The 20,319-nt window shown below is 38.7% G+C and overlaps 1 protein-coding gene across 7 annotated transcripts in view; it reads left to right on the top strand.

Annotated features, from left to right (window-relative positions):
- Window positions 1-20,319, top strand: part of ENOX1 (ecto-NOX disulfide-thiol exchanger 1) — a 380,823-nt gene that overhangs the window by 310,973 nt on the left and 49,531 nt on the right. For all 7 annotated transcript variants that reach the window (XM_074815634.1, XM_074815638.1, XM_074815637.1 and 4 more), the window contains 2 exons: window positions 1,092-1,198; window positions 4,486-4,603. In XM_074815634.1, coding sequence (XP_074671735.1) covers window positions 1,092-1,198; window positions 4,486-4,603 — 225 coding nt within the window. The remainder of the gene's footprint in view (window positions 1-1,091; window positions 1,199-4,485; window positions 4,604-20,319) is intronic.

Raw genomic sequence — 20,319 nt, 5'->3', positions numbered from 1 at the left:
GAAGAGAGGAGATGGAGGTGCTGCAAGCTGTAGCTTTACAAAACAGTGGACATTGTTTCAGCCCAGGAATCAAAAGAGGGAAATAGCCAAGAACCTTGTCAAAGAGTTGAAGCATTTTTCAGTTTGATTTCATAGGTCAATACAGCTGCTTACTCAGGAGCACAGCCCAGGTCATTTGTAGAAAATCTGGTTTTCTTGGTGGTCCTTCAGTTAACTGTGCTGGGATCAAGGCAACTTACATCTTGGTGAAATCATTTTTAGGCAGGTCACCGTTGCGGAAGAACAGCATTGCTTGTAACTGATGCGAAGCAAAAGAAAAGAGTGTTGGGAGAAAAGATTCTGAATTAGGATGAACAAGTAGCTAAAAACTTAAGGATCTTAATTGTCCTAGATAATTGAACTAAATATTGATGTCTGGCTTCAGAACAAATTCATTAGGGTTGACTGAGGGAAGCCCATTTCACGCCTCTACAAAAATACGAGTCTTCATGTACATAAATATACATAGACCATGGACACAGGACAGAATGATCTACCACAGGTGAGCCCGTTTATATTAAATAAGAGAAGCAGAAGCTACAGCCACAGAATGCAGCATTAATGTATGGTTTAGCCCTTCCCATCTGCTGACAAATTCCCACTATCGGATAGTGACAACCTTCAAAGCAGAGCCTGCTTGTCTTTCATGCTCTCATTTGCACAGCCTACTCATCTGTATGCAGCTGCCACAGGGGAACATGGGTCGGGTTTATGCCTCAAGTGTCATTTCTGTAGTCACACACCTATAGCCACACATGCAAAGGCACGTGGCTTGCAGAAAATTGTTGCAGACGTCACGGGGAAGCAGCTGCATGCATGCTTTTTGGTACGAAGTTGTAAGTTGTGTAGACTAAAGTTGTGGAGACAGACTTGAAAGGAGACATCTCCAACATTGATAAAATGTAAGTACAAAAGACACATCATTGGATGGATATTGATGATGTTGTTTCAGTAATGACATCATCCATAGACTCCTAGTGTCTTTGCTTTGCTTCTCTATAGTGATCACAACATAAATTGCTTGTCTTGTTTGACTTCCTTGTTCACCAAAGTTGAGCAGATTGTCGCCGTTTTCAACGCTTCTACCAGACAAAAAGCTTGGGACCATTTCTCGAAAGCCCAGCGAAAGAACATAGACATTTGGCGAAAGCATTCTGAGGTTGGTGATTTTATTATTACTTTCTATCCATCATCTCACAGCTGGATTGACACAGAACGAGTGTGATTGTAGCTGGACATAGTGCACTTGGCAATATTTACGGCTACCGTTTTAGCTGTTAATGAACTGGCCGTTATACAGTCTCATCTAAAGTATGAATTGCTCCCATTGCTCTCATTATGATAATAGTCATTAAATAACACTAAGAGAGCAATGTGTTTTTATTTTTCATGCAAAATTTGGGAAATCATTGGAGGATTATGTTTACTATCTGAAATAATGAACTGAAGTAGTGAAATTAGGAACAATATTTTCAACTAAGGGCAGAATTAAAAATTATTTCTCAAAAATATCTTTTTAAGAGTCACCATGATCTGTTTCTAAAAGAAGTATGCTGTAGCACAGACTTTTTTTCTTGTTGTGCCATCATATGGTCATTGTAAGATGACTTTGCCTGAAAATAAAATAGAGAATTTGTTTCCTAAGTAATGACTTAAGCATATTAAGTCCAGAATTATGACATACTCCTTCCCATTTGTTTGATGTTTTATCTTTAAAAAGTAGATACATCACTTGTACTGATTCTAAGTATTATGCTTGCAAAGAAACCAGTATAAATGTAATCATACTACCACACAGAGTTAGGAATGTGGAACCATGCATGTGTGACTGTCATAAGCATGAGCAGAGGAAATGGGATTCTAACTCCCCTTTGCTGTGAGTGGCAGCAAAGGAAGCGCTAGACCTCATCCTGTGTTTTGGTCATCCAGCTTTCGTTTTTAATTCAGTATATACGCTATGAGCCTGTATTTTAAAAAGTAAGTACCACTGTCTTTGTTTTCTTTCTTTCTTCTTCCTTTTTTTTTTTTTATTATTTTTGAATATGAGCAACTTGCATACACTTGGTTTACCTTCATGTAGTACAGTATGTTGATTGTTACTGTCACAGTCCTCTAAATGATTTTTCTCTGTCTCAGAATAAAAACTTTAGAAGGTAAGGTGCACTTATTTAATTATTTTGTAGTACACTTGTAAAATAAGTGTTGTACACTTAGTTTGAGAAACACAAAAGTGCTGTGATATAAATCATTTGGATAACATTTTAAGTGCCCATTAACTAATGCTAAATTACAGTTGAATACCAATGGCACTAAATGTAACATCCACATGAATACCAAATGAATTCTTTATTATCAGTGCTATTACGGTGAATACCAAATGCCTTCACAATAATGGGACACTTAAAATAAAATGTTAGCATAATTTATTGGTGCAAACCGTATTTTGCATTTTGTTCACAAATACTTCATATAAGTAGTGGATAAAGCCTTGTTCAATTGAAAGTTGGGAAGTTGGGGATTGATGTTTGCCTTATCTTTTAGAGAAGTATGAAAATATTATTTGCTAGTAGATTATTTCAATTATATTAAGACCATCCCTTCTTAAACTAACTCTCTGTAAAGGGATGTGGTGTGTCATTCATTTGCTGGCTTCTAAATCTTTAATAAACTGAAATGTGTAAGAGTTGGACTTTCCATAAATGTTAATTCACTACTCATTTTTTCAAATATTATTGACTTTTGTTTTTCTAAGAAGAGGACAACAAAATTCAAAAACATGTGAAGGATCTTGCTAAACTAATATATTTTAGAAATACCTGTTTTTCAGATCTCAAATATCATGGAAATGTACCATTATGTTTTCTAACTATGACATTATCTGCTGATTTGTTTAATTACCTGATCACCTTCCATTTTTTTCTGAATTTAGGAAGGCTTTGCTAGAAACACGAACCCAAAGCAAACACTCATACACATAGACTTTCTCTGTGGAACATTATTGGCTTTGCTGATAATGTAGACATTGATGCATCAAGGACATTTATCCCCTAAAGAGGGAGTAAATGTAAGCAGATGTCTGCTCATGTGTGCAGTATACTTCCCCAGGAGAAGGTGTAGGTGGCCTTTTCCAACAAGGAATTAAGAAATGGCTTGCTAATTTCTTCCAGAGGTGCTTCTGATTGCATAAAACACTGGTTGACAATTTACCTTTTTAATCACTTTCTTTTAATTTGAAATTATTGTCATGTAAAACACCCACTAATTAGCCTACTTGACTTTGCTAGGATTAATGGACACATAGATTTATCAGAATATTTGAGATCTGCCAATGAACCAAGGGTGCAGCTCAAGGGACATGCCTTCCCTTTTTTCACACAGTCCCTCTCTGACAGCTTGTTGTTAATTGCACAGAGCAGTGGTCAGACTCCTCAATGCTGTCTCCTCCTTCCACGCAACTCGTCCTTGTTTCAAAGATTTCAAACCACCTCTTTGGGAATTAAGCTCTTTGTTGGCAGAAAAATTAGCTGTCTGCGGACTGAAAAGGCCTACACTAATCACGGTGCAGCATCCTCGTGTTACACCTGACAGGATTATTAGGACAAAATAGAGTTCTCTCAATCTTCTCAGCATTGCCATTAAAAAGCCAGCCGCTCCACCCGCACCGGCTTTTCTACCCAGAACAAAGACTGTCTAGACTCACACAAAAAACGCATGCCTGCTGATCATCTACCTAGTGACATGTGCAGGGCGTCCCTGCCTGCCTGCCCTTGTGGTGGTCACCCGGAGACCGGGCTCTCTGCGCTGGCACCCATTTTGGATCAAGATGCAGAGATTTTCAGGGCAGCGTTATGGGGCTGGGCCTTTTAAATCCAAGGCAATCAGGGCATAGGGACAGAGGGTGAGAATTCTTTGGCCAGAATTAGACACCTACAACACAGTGTTACATCTGCACTGGCTGCTCTCGTCTCCCTTTACCATCAGCAGAGAGAACAAGGCACTTTTAGGGTGTAGTTAATATGACTTTGTTTAATGGAGACACCTACACGTGGCCAGAGGAATCCTACCCCAAGTGGCAGAGAGAAGCAAGAATTATCTATACCTTAAGCAGGCTGACAAACTCTTTATCAGTCTGCTTTATACACAATTTTAAGCATTAGCCCTTGCTGTTAAAGTATTCTCCTATGTTTAGCAGAACTAAAGATCACTTGACATGCAGATTCACTTTCTCTTTTGTTTTCCCTGAGTGTTACCTTTGATAAACTCTGTTCTTTCCCAGGAAGAATTCCCTGTGCTACTGTTGTTATAAATATTCATATACAAATAAATATGATTACAATGATAAATGATGTATAATTAAAATCAGAGCAGTATTAAAAAAAAGATATTAAATAATACATAATGACTTCATGGAAGTTAATACTGACAAAAGGTCATTTTGGGTTTTAGGAGCTCCGAAATGCTCACAGTGAACAGCTCATGGGAATCCGCCGGGAAGAGGAGATGGAAATGTCCGATGATGACAGTGGTGACAATCCCAGCAAAAAGCTGAGAGTAGATGATTCAGGTAAAGCCAAATATATACTAACTGTTGTTTTTTAAAAGCAAACAAAACCTACATAGGAGAAGTGACATATTAATAGCTGATTACATAAGACAGTACCTTATTTTAAACCTTCATAAGTTAGTTATTTGAATGATGCAAGCTATCTCTAGGAGGTGTCTGTCACCTGCTAAGATCTATAACGATGAAAATTCTCCAGTTCTGCGCTTGGCTGGAAGCATTATGTTTCTTTAGTGCGCTCTCTGCAGTCCTGCATGACAGAATTTCATTCCATGGTTGCAACTGTCTTATTGCGAGACCAGTTACAGTTATGTCTTGGTCAATATTTGCTAAGCCTTACCTTTCTTTTCAACAAATACATAATAATGTATAAACTCTCAAACAAATACACCATACCATTTTAACTGTGAGTTTTGTGGAGTTAACTTTTAAGCATAAGTATTTCACAATATGTTAGTACATACTGCATTAATTTGACACTCGTTAGATGGTTATTGTGAGAGAAAGCACATGTAATATCAGCAAAGAAAAGCAACTTTTCCAGCCTTCTGCAAATACTCTGCTATCCAGGGTGGACACCATGAGGTGGCTCAGAAGCTGCCTGAATTACTGACTGGTGACATGATTTGGATGGATGCTTTGCGTGATTTCTTGACATTGGCTAATAAAGTTGTGAGTAGCTAACAAGGGTTTGATTGTTTAGACACTCATCTTCAAAAAGAAAATTTATAGAAGCTGAAGCCAAAGCATGACTGGGAGCTGCCAGTCAGCAGTGAGCTTTAAGAAAGGTAAAGAATGAGGGAGTAATACAGAAGGAAACTGAGAGTCTGATGATGAGGATAATTTTGATCTAGTCCTTTGCATACAGGCACTATATTAACAAAGGAAAGGATTTCATCCATTTAATGGTTTCAAGTCCTTGTACGCCAGCACAAAAGTGTGGATTCAAGCTTACACAGAGAAGAGCTCTTTGGCATCTCCTGTGACTCCAGAAGTAAAGACCAAATGAAGGATTGTCATTCTAGCAAAGAAATTTTTACTACATCATCTTTCTTGAGGGGATATTTAATATTTTTCCTGGAAGAAAAATACAACAATAAAACCTGTAAAGGGCAGCCTTACTTTTTGCTTGGCTAATTGTGTGGATTTGAATTTTCTAGACACTATTTGCAGAATGTTTGGCGCTGAGACAGTGGGTCACTGCAGACAAAGAACTGCTACCAATCAGAGATTTTTATGAATACCTAATCATTTTACCTTGACTGTGTCCACTCTTACGGAGGGAAGTCATTAGAATTTACAACAGGAAGGTAGAGCCAGAAATACACACAGCCTGCACACCAGAAAAGTAATGATGTTTTGAACTGTCACAGTAATCAGTTCAGCTAGGTTTAGCATATGCATGCTTAGGGCAGAGCTATGCCCATCATTCTTTTTAGGAAAGCATGTTTGGTTTTCTTCCATGAAAAGGGACATTTCTATCAAAAGTTTTGATATCTGAGATTTCTACAGAGTTCCATGCTGAACAACTTCAGTTTATTTGTATTGTTATAATGTGGGCACTGAGTGCCCTCAGTGATAACAGTAGCAAACCCAGGACTGTGTTGCATACTAAATCAAAATTTAGCAATATGAATCCACTTGAGTACTTGTCCATCATTTTCCATTGTACCATTCATCATACTCTTGATCTCACTGGAGTGATGCAGCCTGCTGCATACGTAGAGTCATCCAGTTCTAAAATTAAGTATATAGCTTTCTTCTTCCAACATTACACTCTCAACTAAAGCAAGTGCATTTGATTCTTCTGACATTGACAATAGAAGGAACTTGGAGATAAACCAAAAAAGTTATTTGGTATAAAACACTGGTAAATGAAATGAAAGCGAAAGACATTTATTTTTTCATTTTTATGTACAGATAGTGATTCTTCCTTCCTTCTTTTAGCATTTTTTAAAATTACTATTTTTGATAGCCACCTTCTCTTTTTCTGTTTTTCTTTCTTTTTGAGTATGTTATTCCAGAACCACCTCTTTATCTCACTGGAGTGGCTATCTGTATTTACAGTAACCTCTGTTCTACAAAGAATGTCTTTTAAAGAATCTTTTATCACAAAGAAACAATTCTGCACTGTAAAGAAACATTGGCACTTTCTTTATTTTTAACCCCTTTTCTTAAAATGTTTGTCTAAATGCTTAACTATGGGAAGGGTAAGATTTGAATAACACAGAGAACATGTTGTGCCTCTTCAATTCAAGGACACTGTGCACACATAAAGGCTTAAAAGTCTAAATCCGAAAGTGACTGAAGCAATGAGACATGATGAATTGATTTGGATAGTTCCAGAGTTCTGGACTGCTTGTTCCGCCATCCCAACGATTTTCTTGAGGACATTACTTTCCAGCCTGCCCTACACAACAGTGGAAACAGGGCTCCTGGGAAGTTACCATCCCCAAAGCTACAACAGGTTACAAAGATTCCCCCAGGCTCCAACACCTGTGTCAGGACTTTTTTTCACTAGTTCACCTAGTTAAATCACCCCTAGTATAAGAAGGCTTAATTAATTCAACAGTTTAGAATGGGTCCTAAGACCTCATTCTGTCTTGGTAAATTGTAGTTTCAGGAGTCTCCCAGTGCAATTCTTTCTGTTAGTCAAGCCTTTTTCATTCAGAAATAACTCCACTTCTGTGGGCATCTGGATAGTGTGGTGTTGAGTGTGTCACATTTCCTCACAGCTAGACTGGTTAGAATGAAAACTCACCTCTGGGATATCTGAAGAGAAACCTATTAATCACCCTCGACAAAAGAGGGTGGATTCCATCCCCAACATTTGAAAACAGTGCAACACACCTGAGGCTGTGCAAAAGGACTTCAGTGCCTGAATGCTTATCCTGAACCGCTGGGCTTTAGGTTTCAGAGGAATGTTACAGTGAGCTGAGGCCCTCGTACACAATAAATTCTGGGGATTTGGGGTAGATAATGAAAAAGCTGTTACTAAGAATGGTTTGCATTTTTTCTTCAAGTAGTGCAAGATATTAATTAAGTCATGGAAGAGATCAAGTTGTGGTGCATATTAGAAATCTACTAATAGCCGTTAGTTTGGGAAGATTTGGGCTAGCTACTTGTGACAATTCAGAACAGCTCCAGAGAGACTTGTTGCAAAGCACAGCACTCCATTCTAGACTCAAATCCTCTTTTTTCTTCTGCCAGTTGCTCTTCTCCTAGTTGTTTATGATCTTGATTTACTGATACCAGTGACTCAGGCAGAGCTGGAATGAGAATTGGGACCTCCAGTCTCCTGAACCTGCCTTCTACCCTCAGGTCCATGTTGCAGGGCTGGGGCACTGCCTCCTGCGCGAAGACCTTCTGGTCCTCCAGGTGTTCTAGAAGTTGTTCTCCCCAGGCTCAGTTAGTACCATACTCTATTGTGTGCAAGATGAATCTTTGAGGAAAAGGAAGGCATCGTTACCTGCTTGTTTTGTTGGAGACCATCTCAAACTGCTGCAAGGACCCCCTGAAGAGACCCCAGGGAATCCAGTGAGTTGGCTGAACTATCATACATGCCTAGTTTATAGGAAATCCTCCTGGTTTCACAGAATAAAGGTCATTTGCATTTCGAGGAAAGCTGGCAAAAGGCTGACCTGAGACAGAGTGAATCTCAGCTGTGGGATCAGTTGTTCTTGTAGAATTAATTTTTTTTTTTTCCAAAATTCAGCCTTTAAACAGTGATTTTTCTGCAATGTGGATTTTGGAGTTTGGAAGAAGAGGATTGCTGAAGTAAAGCTGGAAGATTGCTAAGAAAAAAATAATGATGATTGTCAACTTAGTTAATACATTTGAAAGCCAAGGTGCAGCTACTGAAGCATTAGCTCAAGGGGAAAAAAAAGAGATTCAGCGCTGGAGTCTAGAGGATAGACGAAAATCTTAAGAACGATCAGGATTTATGGATGCTTCGTCTCCCACCTGCTGGCACTGGGAGTAAGGATCCACATGTAAAAGCCTCCAAAGTAATTTTAAGAATTAGTGAAGTGAAACTGCATGTTGTAGAAAAGAGCTGAAGTTTGGTTTATGTCTAGAAGGCACCTGTAGTTTTACTTTAAGGGGAGGTGGGTTAATCTCTTTTTTTTGCAGTTCTTGGTGATGTGCCATTAATTCTAGCAACTCCAACTTCAGTGAAACATTGCAGCTGGCATCACAGAAAAGAAAGTGCTTGCAGAGGGATGCAGAAAGGATGGTCTCATGATTATGGCTTTTGATAGGGATGCCTGAGCTCTGGGCCAAATCCCCGCTCTGCTACATACCCTCTCCCTGGACTAATCAATGAATTGTGTTACCTCTGTTCCCTACTATCAAATGGAAGCAACGATGCCTTCTTTCATTCAGCCACTGCCTGTTCTGTCCACGTGGATGATAAGCACCTTGGTATAGGGCTTTCTCCAGATCAACAGACTTACAATAGCCCACTCATGGGGTCACCTGTAGCATTTCACCACCATTACCAGTGATGAAGTAACTTACTAACATCTTAGGGACTGCATGCAAATAATAAATTGCAAGTTCTGTAGTGCAAGCCCAGTTTGAACACATGAGATTGGCACTGTTTTCCAAGTCAGGAAAGACATCCTCTATGGCAGGATTTTCAAACATACCTAAAGTAGGTGCCAGACTTAAACATTGAAGCTCTTTCTGTCTTGAACAGTAGCCTGGATCTTTAATGCTCTCCTGAACTGATCTGTCCCGTTTGCATCAGCTAAAGCACTTGCAATAGGAGACAGTCCATCTCATGGAAGAGTGTAAGTCCTTGTGAAAGTCAGTATTTGAAAAGTGCACTCTGGTGCACACAGCATTAAACACGCTTTGTGATGTTGTTTGTAAGTCTGTCTTGAAAGTTGCAATCCTGGCAAGTCTTCAAGAAAAGCCTGAAACAACACCAAAGTGATCTATGTGATGCTTATTCATCTTTTCTCTGCAATTCAATCTTCTTTTTGCTTTCTCTAAGGCTTGTGTGAATGCAGAGATGCACACACGGAATGGAAACTGTTTTATAGATGGATTAAACTGGTAGGAAAGCTTTATATAGCTTGTTACAACTTTGAATAGAAATTGCTGAGCCCTCACTGTGTGGAGCTGAGCTTTGCTCTTCCTTTTCTTCTAACTGGTCCGGTGTCACAGCAGATCTCATGTCAGATCTTCTGCTTCCTCCTGATCCCAGGGATCAGATATTTCTCCCTTCCTTTCTTGAAAGTCTAATCTTTTAGGGTTTATGTGAGATTTTGTTTTAAACAAAAGTCTGGTTTCTTTTTCTGTCATTACCTCTCCATCTGATAGCTTTTCAGCATCAGATTTTTTGAAAGCGATACGGGTATTTAACAAGCCCATAATTTGCCCATTTTCCTTTTAAACACTTGTTGATAAAGATAATGTAAGATAACAAAATGTATTTACTTTAGAAATTAATGGGCTTGCATTGTTTTTTTTCCTCAAATAAATCAATACCATTTCAAAGTCATCAGCAGCTGGTGTCATAATCAGCCCTGTGGTGATAAACATATAAAGGCATATGAAGAGGAAAAAAAAACCTTGTTAACAGACGCTACTAACCAGGTTTTATAAGCAATCTCAAATAAAGGAATATATTTAAAATCTGAAGCTCAGAATTGTCACTGTACTAACACAGTCCCTCTCTGGCCAGAGAATACAGCCGAACAACCCTTTTGAGCTCTGCAAGTGGAGTAACTTCCCTTTGAATGGAAATGCTCTGGACACAGCAGACAATCAGCTTTGCTCCCTGGGACCATCAGGGATGATCACTAGAAAGCAGCACAAGATGATTACTCCCTCTACGCTGGGAAAAGTCTGCTCTAGTGTCTTTCACAGTATGCCAGTTCAGAGCTGTTATCATCAGGCAGACTCCAATTTTGTGCCTTAAAATGCATTCCATTTTTTCTACAGCTTTTACAAAAATAGGCTGAAATTCAGGAAGCATGTAGGCAAGGGCCTAATTTTATGCCCCTGGTTTTAAGTCCATTTGGCTCTAATAATGCTTCTTGGGCAGCTGAATTTAGCAGAAATGCCTTGATGAATCAGGCTGAAGGAGGTTGCCAAGCCTGTCTTCCCTGGGGAATAAAGACACCTTTGTCCTGTCCCAGGTACTGGGCCAGTTCCTCTGGATCATGCACAACAATTGGCTTTGGGATGAAGGCCTGTGCTGGTCCTGTGGACACAGCATTGAAGGGGTTAACTTAACTTCCATTTTTTAGAGGAAACAGACAGTTCAAAGACATTTTCCTAATACGGGTTTTAGGAGGATGTCCCATTTACTACAAAACAAGTCTGTTGCGCTTTTGATGCTTTTCAACTGCCAGAAATACTATTATCTAGATTACATTTTATCACGTTTTCTGGGTATTTCATACTGATAAGGTTTTATACAGGATCATTACATATGAGAATAGATTTAATCCTGTTTTGAGTAAGCTTTAAGGACACTGAGAGATTATTTATGTAATAAGATGCAAAGTTGCTATGGAAAATGCTATAGCAACCTAACATCTTCACAAAACCAAGCAGCCACTTGTGACAGCAATCTAAATTTACATTTATTTTAGTGTCATTTTATTGACATTCTTAGTATCTCATTTTGACAGCACGTTAAAATATGTTTTGTGTTCATGCTAGAACAAAATTAACGGCATGTTGTTGGAATGAAGATGATGCTTATAATTTTTGAGGATAATTTTATCATATTTCATTTTGTGTAAATAGCATTAAAATAGTAGTGAAAAGAAGTTTGGGTTCATCCCTCTATTTGTAATAGAGCAAACAATGCACATTGAAAGTAATATTTTACAAGTCAGTGAAAGCTAAACTGTTTTTATTTGCTTTATATCTGAATGAAAATATTTTTAAGAAAAAAATGATTTTGTTATTAGAATTTATTTTAAATCCTATATCTTTTATTGTAACTTTCCCAGTTCAGGATACAGGCTATAATTTTTCATTAGGTTTCATAAAGCAGGGCATCATTTCTGAATGTGTAGACTTGCAGTTTGATAGGGAATTGCCCCATTTAAATGGGGCTTTTCCAAAACATATGATAACAGTACACATTGCCCCTTAGAGGTTAAATAAAAAGGGAAAGAAAAAACAAACACCAAGTGACAAAATAGTTTGAACTCTGTCCTGTGCTCATTGCAGTTAATAGTGAAACTCACATTGACTTCAATGGCAGCAGAAGCAAGCTCTGTATATTGATTTTCTCCATCCCCCTCCATTAAGAATCCTGAAGTGCAGCTGTAACATTGTTGAAGTGGGATGTTGGCAGCAAAATCAATAAAAGACAATACTAGGACATATGCTGTTTTCAGATTCCTCACAATCTGATATAGCTGGTATTAGCATTCTTCTCCAAATTACACTTCATGCTTTCTATAAAGTGACCTTCCTTATAGTGCCCTCTCCAATATAAAGCTTTTGTGCTCTTACTCTCATGTTTAGCCTTCAAGAGAATGAGCCCTATTTATAACTGTGAAGACAGTTGATTCTAAAGAGAGCATAAACAACAGATTCCTTCAAGAGTGGCTTCAGCCTAAACCCTATTTCTGACCTCAACTGAAAGATCATTTCTATTATTGTTTAAAATAAGCCCTTGGGTTTAGGTTTTCTTAATTATGATGCCCTTTCATGCCCTGTTGTTTTTAGAAACCCTTTTCACTCCAGCACATTAGAGAAGCTTGCAGATATTGCTTGAGGTGGAGATTTAGGTACCTTCTTATCCACCATTAAATCCAAGAAACATCGGCCATTGCTAAGATGTCATAGAAAATAATGACCAGAAAGCAGAGTCTTTTCTAATGTCAGTACAAGCTTCTAAACTCATAATTGCAGGTTTGGGGAGCATCCTTATGTCATGAGACATGCAAGGCTGGCTGAACTTTCCAAAGCATTAAAAGCTCCCTTTTCAAAGTGTGCAGCTTTTTGTTCCTTGTGTGTCCAGCTAACTGGCAGTCTGTGATGTGGTTACATGCCAGGAGTTAAAAACACACCCAGCAGAGCTAATGCTTGAAGCTGGATGGCCACAGAAACTCCCAAAACTAGTACTAGTTAGTGATGTTGGTTTACTTTGATGGGTGAATCTTAGATTCATAGCAGTTTTGTGATGTCCTGCTCTTTGGTTTTGGCTTAAACACCATCTCAAGAAAATAAGCTTCTGACTAAAGATACATATCCATAGTATAGCATTTTTGTGGCCAATATATTGAAGGATTTGGTTCATAAAGTTGAAAGCCAAGTGGATTCAAAGCTGCTTGGAGGTGAATGATCTTCTTTTAGTCTTATTTGGTTTTAGATTCATGGCAGAGAGAAAAGAAAACAGAACAGTCCTCTAGGATGTGAAATGGCAGACTGACAAACTAGATATGATACCAAAACCATGTAATTTTATTCCACTTCTCTGCTAATTCCAGCATGTGACTCCTTGAACACCAGCATACAGAATTCTAAAGGAGGAAAATTGTTTTGTTGTTTTGGTTTTTTTTTTTAATTAGGTGTTCTAATTGCCTTTTTTTTTTCCTTTCAATGGGCAAACTAGTTTGCCAACTTTTTCTTTATGTATTCAGCCCTCCACATATCTGATGCTTTGCAAATTTCATCAGGTGCAAGAACTGTGCCAAGCATGTCTTTGTAGCACTTGTAATCTGTGATTGCTGAGCTGCGTCTACAACTGCCAAGTGCTCACCTCACATGTCAACCAGGGATCTCTCTGAAGAGATTTGGGTGTTTGCTAGCCCACAGCACTAGTTTCTTCATTGCTTCTTTGTCATGCGTCAGATATAGACTGTCTTTCCTCTTAAATTTTTCTGAGGCAAGTGAGCACATTTTAACAGTCGAGGAAGAACATTATAAAAAGCAATAGCTCTCCCCATGTTGTTCTATTATCAGATAGTCATCTGTCTCATCATGTTTTCTTGATAGATTTTGAGATGCGTGTGCTGTTAGACCTTGATCCCACAAGCTATTGCCTGCTGCTCAGAGTGTTTGCACTCACCTTCTGCTCAACGCCCGCAGATACAAAGTTCTAAGCAGTGGTTTACCCAGAAAGTCTGGTACAAGGAGTATTTCACGGTTATGTCTTCAAAGTTACACCCTTTTTGCAAATTTCAATAAGTGGTCTCAGAAAGGACTGGAAGTACCACTAAGCTCTGTAGAACCCTTTCATCTGCAAGTTTGCAACACATTTTATTTTTCAGTAGCTGAGAAAATACCTACTAAACATGTTAAATTGTGAAGAAGCACAGTGGCCTCTGTCTGCAGATACTGAATGTGATGGAGGCAGGATGAAGGGGAGAAAAAGAGGTTTTGCCTTGCAGATACAGCTCTTCTGGACAACCTTCCATTCACATAAGGGATAAATGGCTCAAGAAATGCTGTCTCTGAATGGGAGAGTCAAGAAATTACAAGCTTCATGTGATCATTTGCTTATGCCTTCTAAAGGGCTAAAAACATCCTCCCATATTTAAGATCCATTTTTATCTAAGGCCAAAGTATCTGAGCAAATATTGCAATATTATGCACAATTTTAAAAGAAAGATTAGCTCAGCCCTCCAATCCAGTACAAGGTCAGAGTGATAGCTGGATAAATACTTTCCTGCAATTTAAGGTGCAATAGGATTTTGTACAAAAGTGGTTTATCCTCACATTTATAGAAAGCACTTTATGTTTATGAACAAAATTTGCCTATTATAAATCAGAACAATTCAAACCACCACAGTAAAACACTCAGATCAGCCCTTTCTTCCCTAGCGAATGTGACAAATTGAGGGATTCATGTGCAAACTTTCAAGTTTGTTTCCAAGTAGTGACAACAGTTTCTTCATATTTATAAGTAAGTACTACACATTATTTTTTTCAAGTTGTCACAGTGGTGCTGGGCCTGAATGCAATTCCTAATTTGACTGCCAACAACAGCAATGCAGCCACTCATCTTGTAAATACCAGTGTTTATTGTTTCAGTCTGAATAAAAATATAGCAATTTCTTTGACACCTAAGAAGTAACCATCAGTAACCCGCCTACACAGAGGTTCACCTATATCCAATAATGTTTGAATATCCTAAGTAATTTATGTATCACATGTACACACATACATACAATCCATTTATGCAATATATGTAAGATTAACGTGACATATATGAAACACAGAGCATTCATCAGTATCTCCTGTGCCATGTAGAGTTCAAGTGTCTGTACCCTCAGTTGCAAAGCACCATTAATAAAAGCAGTATTTTTCCATTACTGATATGAGAGAGGGTCATCAATGCCACTTGGCATCTTCCCAGTAACCAGTGCTTTTCTTACTTGAGTGAACATACTCCTTTATCCTTGAGACTAAAATCTCCTCTGTTCGTTTTTAGTGTTACAGGAATACAGTCTTTTTTTTAATACCATTGATTAGAGGAAAAAGTCACTCTTTGCTGGCATCTTTAAAGCACAGTCTCTGTAAAAGTGTTGTAACAGTTCTCAGGAAAAAAAGCAGAAGATTCAGTACTTGATTAATTATATTTAACTGAGGCATCAGTTACTGGTAAACATAAAGTATCTGAAAAATTCACCTCATCACAAACCAAATAATAAGCCGTGAAAATGAGTGATTTTTACTGAATTTTGAAAATATCTGAGAACTGCTACTGTTTTTGATCAAAGTTATACCCCTATGTTTTCTTATGATGGCTTGCTTCCTATGCCCTAGTTCAAGAGAACCAAGCAGGAAAGGCAATGCAACAACCAACCCAACTAACAGTCTACCCATCACAGTTGTCTGTGAAGAGCCAACTCTTCCCTCTTCTGTCTCCCCTGATGCATATGCCAAGTCAGTTGGGCTTTATACATATCATGGGTGGTAGCAGAAGAAATGCAACCCAAAAAGGAGAGGAAAAAAGGGCCCTTTGCTTTAAAGAGGTGACCTGGAGAAACTGGTCTCAGCGGGGCAGATTAACTAGCAACTGTCAAAATATCATTTACGAGCTATGTAGATGCCTGTTCTCCAAAGAGATGCTGTCAAGTAAAATAGCCCTAAAATGTGACAGGCTTTGATATTATTGTAACAAGGTGGTCTCTTCCAAATTCTAAATATGCATTTCAGTAATGGGATGTGACATCTTTGTAGGAAAGTCCAAAACACTTAATGGTGCACTTTACCTGGGACAGAACTGGGTAAGAGGTCACTGGAGAATGTACTGCAAAACAAGTATGAGTGAGGTAAGAGAGAAACATCTGGAAATGTCAGGCAACTGAGAATCACAAAAGAACAAAAAGATGGACCGAAGTGTTTGGAGCTGAAGGAGGAAGTGAACTGAACGGTACCAGTACAGAGGTAAAAGAGAGGAAAGCACGAAGAGAGGGGTAGAAAGATTGGTTTAAAGTGGAAGATTAGGCTTCTGTCTTTTGAGCCCTTTAGAGAAAGTTGGTTCATTGTTCAGGTGGGTTTTCTGCAGCCATGATGACTAGATCAGTGATCCCAAACTGAGCTCCTGAGTGAATGATCACTTGTAAGACTGTAGTAAGTAATTTGCATCCTATTCCTAGGACTGGCTAAAACAGTGAGATTAAATTGCCTTGTTAGTGTTTTTAATTAAAAGTCAGAGTTTGTGAGAGCATGGTGAAATACAGAGAGCCGGTACTTACCCACAGTCTAGAAAGTTTGGAAGCCACTAGTCCAGAAACTTAAAGTGGAGGTTTTCAGTTAATGATCTCTCTAGGGCTTTAAATAAAATGTCAGCTATCGTGAGTCTCATCATAACACCACAGGAGTTGACAGCACTGCTCTCTGGGGCATTCTTAGTCCACTGCAGAGCCAGCATTTGCGTGCTACTTTGTTATTAGGCCCAGCTGGACTGTAATCTGCCCTCCCTTTCCCTACACCTTCTTTGCCATTTGCAAAGAGATATGCTTCATTACACAAGAAATAATAAGCCTTCATGAATTACTGGTGAGCCACGTGTAGTAAATCCAGGGAAGAACAGTGCTATTGCTGAAGTCTGCTAAGCAGAAAGAAGTTTTGTAAACTGAGAAAATCTCTCTTCAGAGAAGTGCTTTGGTTTCTCAAATGTTACATCTGTCTGTACTGGATAGGATGGTTAAAACTGCAGTTAAATGATGATGCAACTCTTCTTTTTTCTTTTTTTTTTTTTGGCAGCATCCTTCCATTTACTAATTGTTCACCAGCAAGTTTTATGTGAATAGGAAGCCTGAAAATAATTCTCATGAGTATTCAATTTGAACATCTGGTATCATCATGAACATAACTGGTATAATGGGCTTCTCTGCATTGAACATAGGCTGCATGGTGAGGAAAGGACTTTGAAGCAACTGCACCTGAATAAAGCAAATTTTGTAAAAGAGTAAATCTCCCTCCCAGTGTGCAGGCCCTAACTCTCACTAACATTAATGACAATAACCCCTGCTCATATAGGATAATTTGTGACCTTAGAGTTTAAAATTGCAGGTACCAAGACATTCAAATGAAGTATGCCTAACATTAGAAAAAAATGTGGAAATTGCTTCATTGTTTGGTTACATTATGTCTGAACAGGGAAAGAAAAAACTTTTCATGGCTAGGTTAGCTTGTAATTGCCCCAAATTATTTATTTTTATACCATTCTAATTCTATTTTCAGAGTTTATTCACGCTAGTTACCTAGCTGCTTTCAAGCTTTAACCAAAGGATTTTTTTAAAAAAAGCCAAGTGACATAGTCTATTTTGGTGGAAACATGGACAACAATGGAAGAGGCATTTATTAAAGAATGCAGTATAGGAATAATGTTGTTTTTATCTGCTAATATCAGACATATTTCTAGGCACCCATCACTGACATCCAAGTACTATTTATGTTGGTGATCAGGTATTTAGTAACTTTCTGTAAAGAAAAGAAAGTGTGCTCTAGGAACTCAAGGCAATGGATCAAAACCACCTTAGATATCAGAGGACTCAGCAGCCTGACTTTTCAGTAAAGTGGGCTGAGAAGGTGCCTCAAAGTGACTGAGGTGTACCTTGGTCTTACTCTTCCAGAAAGCTTCTTGGAGATACCATCAAATAGTTGCTTTCCCAAACACCTTTGAACTGTGCACAGAGCATGTGTGACTAAAACTTGTTCTCAGAGCTCAGATTTTATGGTAGGGTTTATAAAAGTAAAGTGCGACACAAGTGGATCTATACCTGGGCAGCTGTAGATAATAAGAGCCTCAACTCATTCTGCCAGGAGCTAAATAGTGGAAAATACAGAGAGAGGGTCAGCCTTGACAGCTTGTGGTGGAGACATAGGTTAACCCGTCTCTAGTTGCTCAGTGTGTTCCCCCACGTCAGAGGCTATCCAGCTTTCTGTCTGCAATGAGGGGCATGCCTTCTTTCCCACCACCTCACAGACTTCCTGCAAACCCAAACTTCCCACACACCTCAAAGTATGGGTGACTCACTGGCATCACCTCACTCATCCCCTGCCACTGAGTGACCACGATGGAATCCTCAGACTGTGGCACACAATTTAATTTCCTGTGGGCTGGAACACTAAGTAGAGTCTGATGTGATAAAAATGAATGAGGGTCCAGTGGTCCCATCTTGTCTATGAAGCTGAAAGTTTTTCCTTCAAGGCAGCCCCAAACAATTTCAGCATCACCCTTTCTTGACACATGCCAGGATGCACACACCAGTGTATCCCCTCATATTCAACATGAAACCGGGTCCATTACTCCCTTTTGAACTCTTCCTTCTTACACCCAGTAACTGTTAAAAATGCTACTACCTTTCTTGTGCTACCATCAGGAGTCCTAACATACTGCCTTTCCTCTTCCTTTACATATTGAACTCAGGTCCAAAATTTTCTTTTGTTCCACGTAGCTCTTCCTAGAATTTGACCTCAGCCTAAAGGCAAAATTTATACCCATACCCAAACCTTATGACCTCATGTTTGACTTCCAGGAATTCCTTTTCTTTGGCCCTCACTTGAGCCCTTTCTCAAGATAACACACAACATATCTCCTAAGATATTTTTGCTACACTTTTGATAAGACCACCTTCCTTATGAATGACAAATGCCATTAATGTATAATTTACCCTGTTTTCTAAAGCATCAAGACATGGCTCATGCCCTTCCAGGTCCTCCAGAAACATTTTTCCCTGCTGATTTTCCCCTGATTGTACTGCTTCACAGTTCCCCTATTTGAAAAAGAAGTAAACTAGCTAGAAGCCAGAGATAAATGTTATTGTTCGTATTTACAGTTGTGAACTTTGTGTCCTTATTTCTCTCCTCTCACATTTCTTCAGTCCCTCAAGCTGAAAACTCTGAAAAAGTAGCTGTGTCTTGCAAGATGGCTTTTCTGACATTGTAAATGTTCTGCAGTGGGACTGATGCAAAAAATTACCATAATAACAACCATCATTTTGACAGTTTTTGATGCTTTTCTTGTTACTGTTATCAAAAGGAGCATTATATCATTTAAAATGTTGTTTTCAAGTCAGGAAATTAGGATAATGGCATTAGTAGAACTCACATGTCAGGAAGGTTTGGGAATATGCTCTTCATCTATTTTCATCCATGTCACTGTATTAATACATCGGCTAAAGTTCCAAAACCATGAGAAATTCTGCTGAAGACATTAGACCAAAAGTCTCAAGATAGACAAATAATCCCAGAAGTTTTCAGTTTTATCATCTATTTCTATACAAGTATAGAAGAACCTATAGGAAAAAAAATCTATAGAAAAGTTCTGCTAGGAGGACCTAAGGGAAGTCCGTGCTCTTGAATTTACAAGAGGGTTTTCTGTTATTGTTGTTAGTGTTTGCTCATTTGTTTTTCAGATACCACTTCCAGACTGCCTCAGACTCTTGAGATAACCTGCTGCCTATGCATTTCAACTCAGAGTGTACCTAGTATGTGAATTAGTAGTCTGCCATTAATGTTAACTATAATGTTATTAGGGCACCATCTAATAAGAAATGCACAGCACAGGTGTGCATTAGTAGAACTGGTAGAAAATTTTGAATTCTCCCTAATTTCCTCAACAAATAGATACATTATTTCCTGACAAGCTGTGAGTCATACAATGATACAAATACCCTGTATCACCTGTGAAGAGTTACTCTATGTTGTCTCTAGTGGGCATTATTATGTATTAGGTTAAATGTAGTCACAGAGCACAGGTACAGATCAGTACTACTCATAAAGAAAGCATGCTCCTAACTATCCAAGATAGATGCTCTAGAAAAATAAAGTTAATTGTTTCTTTCTTCTGAGACATCGGTCAATCACTGTGTCCTTAGACTTCAGTGGATTTATGAACAGCCAGTCACTTCTGGCTTTAAAAAGAGTGTCTTTTTGATTTGGGTCTGGCCTGGGTCCGCTAATTGGAGTTTATCTTGCCAGTAAGGCTGTTGCCAAATTGTATATAGCACTTCTGCCTCTGCACAAGGAAATCACACTAACCTCTTAGATGTCCTCAAAATATCAATGGGAAGGTTTCCCCCACTTACATATGTCTAATCTTCCTTCAGCTGCTTCTCTGAGCCAGGCAGGTGCCATTTTGCATCCCTCAGTGAAAATGCCATAAAGTGTATACTGAACTTGTTTCCAGCTGTGTTTTTTTAGGTAGGAATATTTCCTTCTGCTTGCAGCATGGGCAGCTATTTGGGATTCATGTCAGAGTTTTCTTTTGATATAGCTTCCTTGTA

This window comes from Strix aluco, chromosome 2 (genome assembly GCF_031877795.1).
Source record: "Strix aluco isolate bStrAlu1 chromosome 2, bStrAlu1.hap1, whole genome shotgun sequence".
Classification (NCBI taxonomy): Eukaryota; Metazoa; Chordata; class Aves; order Strigiformes; family Strigidae; genus Strix; species Strix aluco.
The sequence above is the reverse complement of the archived record's forward strand: the minus strand, read 5'-3'. Positions and strand labels throughout refer to the sequence as shown.